The following is a 4100-nucleotide window of genomic DNA, read 5'->3' on the forward strand; positions in this document are numbered from 1 at the left end:
TGAACTTTTTCGACTAGAATGTCGAGAAACCTCCACATGAATCATGTTAAATAATATTTAAAGATAAAATTAATTCAATCAAACTATGTATCACTGGTAAAAATATTTCTCGAAAATTGTATGGATCCAAGCAATATTGAACTCTAGTCTCGTACAACCAAACGCTCGGCTGACACCGTAAATCTCCGACAAGGGTTTACGGAGACAGACGAGCGTCGAGTTGAACGAGACTATATTGAACTCTGGCGTAGGAATACATACGACTACAAAAAATATTTAAATTGTTCGTGCCATTTAAAATCTGACTATTTTTAAGGTATTTGTAAATAAGTTTCCTTGAAAAACAATGCTTTAGCATACATTACATCGAATTCATCAATTATTTTCAAGAACTAAGTCTTGTCAGGAGCAATGATTTGTGCTGAGGTCCAAACACTGTTTCACTTTCGGTTTGTCCGAGTGACTGCATATGAGAGTTGATTAAAAATCAACTCCCAAAAACGCTTCATTCACAATTTTCAAGCAAAATACATACGTGCATCCAGCAAGGCGTGAGACTTAGTTTACCTCGAAATTACACATTGAAAACCAAGACCGGGCCTTTCTGGATCCGCGCATGTGTGTCTGATTCGTTATCTCTTGTATCTAAAATAAGAGGAAATGAGAGAATGTGGAACAGTCGGTTATCAACGACTATTGAGGTCAATAATTATTTTGAAGTCACTGTGTCATATAAATTTCAATATCGATGTAGAGTCTCAATATCATCTAACTGAAATAGTCAACAAATTGTATATTAATTGAAGCTATTAATAAAAAATCATTTGACATGCATTTAAAATATTGTTCATTCAAAAAAATCTTGTATTTAAAGATTTTAGGATAAAGCATTAAAAATGTTTCTCCTCGTCAAAAAACCAATATTTGTAAGATAAACTACGCAGGCATTAACTTTAATGATTAGCTCACCCTATCACCGAACACAGCCGTTATTTTTATTCGAAACCTCTTATCGTTTGATAAGAAGACACATGTCTTTGTGATTTTCATTTTTATCTTATATGCAGAATGTCATATTTAAAAGGATTTCTTTTTTTCTCGTGTATTGGTAAGTGTAATTAAATGCTCGTATAAAGCAGCTCTCAGACTCTCATAAAATGTGGTAATGGTTTCTTTTTCTGATTAACTCCAATTCATACGACTTTACATATATACTAATTCCCTTTTTGTAGGCAAGTAGTTCTTAGTTCCTCTATCACCATACAGAGGCATTTCAAGGCTAACATGAATTTTTGAACCTGTTTGCAATATAAAGATGTACGAATTGAAACCCTAAATAGCTCTTGTTCTCATGGTAAAAAAAATCCTTTACTTACAAACACATCGACAAATCATAAACCTGCGATTTTCAATAAAATGCCCTTAATTCAACAAAGTATGTTGAATTGTTAATATTTTGTTTAATGTATACATGCAACAGATTATTGATAAAGGAAATCCGATAGTTTTTTACTTGTGTATTTTTTCAGTTTATGCAGTTAACTCCCAAGGGTGTCGTGATGGCTGGCTTCACCATGGAAACTCATGTTACGCATTCATTGATGCCGAACCCGACGGATGGATTGAAGCCATGGTAATTAATAACAAGCTTATCTTTTAAAAAGATAGGTGAGCTAGCGCTGTAGCTATCATAATACACAAAAAGAGATTTATAAGCACTTGCTTTAATTCTCGTAATCGAATTATTATTAATAGGAAGGCTCAGTAGTGCACTGAAATTGGAGGTGTCTCAATTTAGAATTGTGAATCAAGAGTGGGCTTTACGTCGGCAATGGCACAGCTATTTAATTGTGCTTTAATCATTCTGTATTTAATGTAATTTCAATTTCGAGGTAAAAAATTTCAAGATAAGTAGAACCATTGGTACTGTTTTGAAGCAAGTACCTTCTCGGGCCTTTCCGGCAAGCTCGGAAAACAAATCCGAGGTTGTTTTCCCAGCTCGAAGGACGTTATGATAAAGCTAGCTGTTTGCTATAATTTTTAAATAACTTGGCATTATAAGACGTAAGCTACTGTTACTTTCTGGCATTAACAATAAACACAGAACTTCAGATCAATGTAGATGGTAAAAAGAAATCACCATGGTACACTTTATATACAGTAGTACAGTATTCCCAGGATGCCCTACCGTGAAGTCGAGCATGCGTATTCAAAAAAAAAAAGACCTAAGAAAATGGTAGCGTAAAATGTTTCCTGTTTTAATGTTCTATACAGATTACTCTAAAATAAAAATCTTCGCTCTTTTTACAAATTTACACAAGCCTTCGTTCGTATTTTAATTCTTTGATGTTTTATGGTTTATTATCAGGAAAAGAGTTCATTTATGTCGATAAATGATAAAGGTTGTAATATATGGTTTGACTAATGATGTTGGTAACAAGAATTAATAAGACGATTTTCCTTAACGACAGTTATGCTTTCATGCACCACAGAATATCAATCTCCTAACTGGTGCTAACGTCAAAATGAATATAGTTGACGTATTCACAAAAATTATTATAAATATTTATATTCTGTGTTTCTCTTTGCAGTTCTATTGCAGTTCAGTCGGAGCGAAATTGGTTGAAATAGAAACTGAATCAGAAAATAATTTTCTGAAAAGGCATTTACAGACAACTGGAGCCACAAGTAATTGCTATATTTTCGGACGCATCTTATCGGCATCAAATAACGCGCTAATGACCTTACGTTTATCAGTAAAAAATGCATCAAGCCAGAGATAAAGGAATACCATGCTTCTTAGCCTACATGAATGATTTTTTTCTCCCCACAGAATTTGGCAAAGATTAAGACTAGTGAAAAATAAATTAGCTCTCATGCATGTTTATCACCCAACTAAATAAAAGTCTTAAACTTCTTTCCTTCGACAGTTTAAAAGATAGTAAACGTTTGTGAATCCCAGGTAAAAAGTTTCCATAGCATCTTGTACTTGTAAGAACAATACTATATCTTACATGTACATGATATATTTTTTCTATTTTCTAGCGTTCCTTATCGTAACCCCCATTTTTCGTTTAAACCACATTATTTTTATTGAAGTTTCTAAAATTTAAATTATCAAAATTGGAGAGAGTCAAAATGATATTGTCAGAAGATAAATCTGAAATATATTTTTTGCATAATATTTTTTTTAAAAAATTCCATAATTGCTGTAATAAACAGTTAATTTTTTCCCACCGTGCGTTATATTTAACAAGGAAATATTTTAACAAAAATTGTAATTTCAAACTTGTATGAACACATTAAGTGCTGTAATGTATAAAATACCAAATCTTAAAGTAGCATTGTCAAATAAACAATAATAAAGTGCAATTTTATTTTTAAAATACAGAAAATTACTGGATTGGGCTCTCTGACGCTATAAAAGAAGGAAAGTTTGTTTGGCAGACGACACAGGACAATGTGGACTACACGGATTGGGCGCCGGGCGAACCTAATGACGACCACCACACGGAGGACTGCGCGGAACTCTTCCAGCCATTCAGTTTCCATTGGAACGACGCTCCTTGTAGTGTCAAGAGCAACTTTATTTGTGAGAAAACGTGAGTAGATTTAATAGTGGGTGTTTTGGATTAGTTGGGCTGAATCTATTTTAGCACTTTGTTTTGTTAATTCTAATTATGGGCTTTCTCGTGTACCAGCGAAAGTAAGTTCATATATTATTTTATAATCTTTACCAGAATTGTTGCATATCTTTAAATAGATCAATATATCAAATCGACCAAGAAAAATAGATCTGCAAGTTTTATCTTGGATACTTTTCATTTTAAAGAACAAAAAATTGCATTTCTACGAACTCGGAAGAAAAATCAAAGTACCGAAGTACTGAAGGGAGTTGATTTTATCGATTGATATTTATTTTAAAATCAACGATATGTAATTTTGCACAAAAATTAGTATCTAATCTGTAATTGAATTACGCACATATTTATAATATGAATTCTCGGATTTTTCCGACAAGAATTTTGAGAAAACCCTATATGAATCATATGTTGTGTAATATTTAAAGATAGAATTTATTCCATCAAACTATGTACCAA

The 4100-nt window shown here is 32.6% G+C and overlaps 1 protein-coding gene across 1 annotated transcript; it reads left to right on the top strand.

Moving 5' to 3' along the window:
- Window positions 1–996: 996 nt before the first annotated feature.
- LOC128184827 (perlucin-like) lies at window positions 997–3606 on the top strand. The gene is made up of 4 exons (XM_052854430.1): window positions 997–1108; window positions 1530–1633; window positions 2592–2688; window positions 3392–3606. Exons 1-4 carry the CDS (start codon window positions 1069–1071, stop codon window positions 3604–3606), a joined length of 456 nt encoding a protein of 151 aa, XP_052710390.1. The 5' UTR covers window positions 997–1068.
- Window positions 3607–4100: the final 494 nt, after the last annotated feature.

This window comes from Crassostrea angulata, chromosome 5 (assembly GCF_025612915.1).
Source record: "Crassostrea angulata isolate pt1a10 chromosome 5, ASM2561291v2, whole genome shotgun sequence".
NCBI lineage: Eukaryota > Metazoa > Mollusca > Bivalvia > Ostreida > Ostreidae > Magallana > Magallana angulata.

Coding starts and splice junctions, on each gene's coding strand:
- LOC128184827 (XM_052854430.1), top strand. CDS start 1,069: ATGTCATATTTAAAAGGATTTCTTTTTTTCTCGTGTATTG. Junction 1,634..2,591: donor ACGGATGGATTGAAGCCATG/GTAATTAATAAC, acceptor TTCTCTTTGCAG/TTCTATTGCAGTTCAGTCGG. Junction 2,689..3,391: donor ACAGACAACTGGAGCCACAA/GTAATTGCTATA, acceptor TTTAAAATACAG/AAAATTACTGGATTGGGCTC.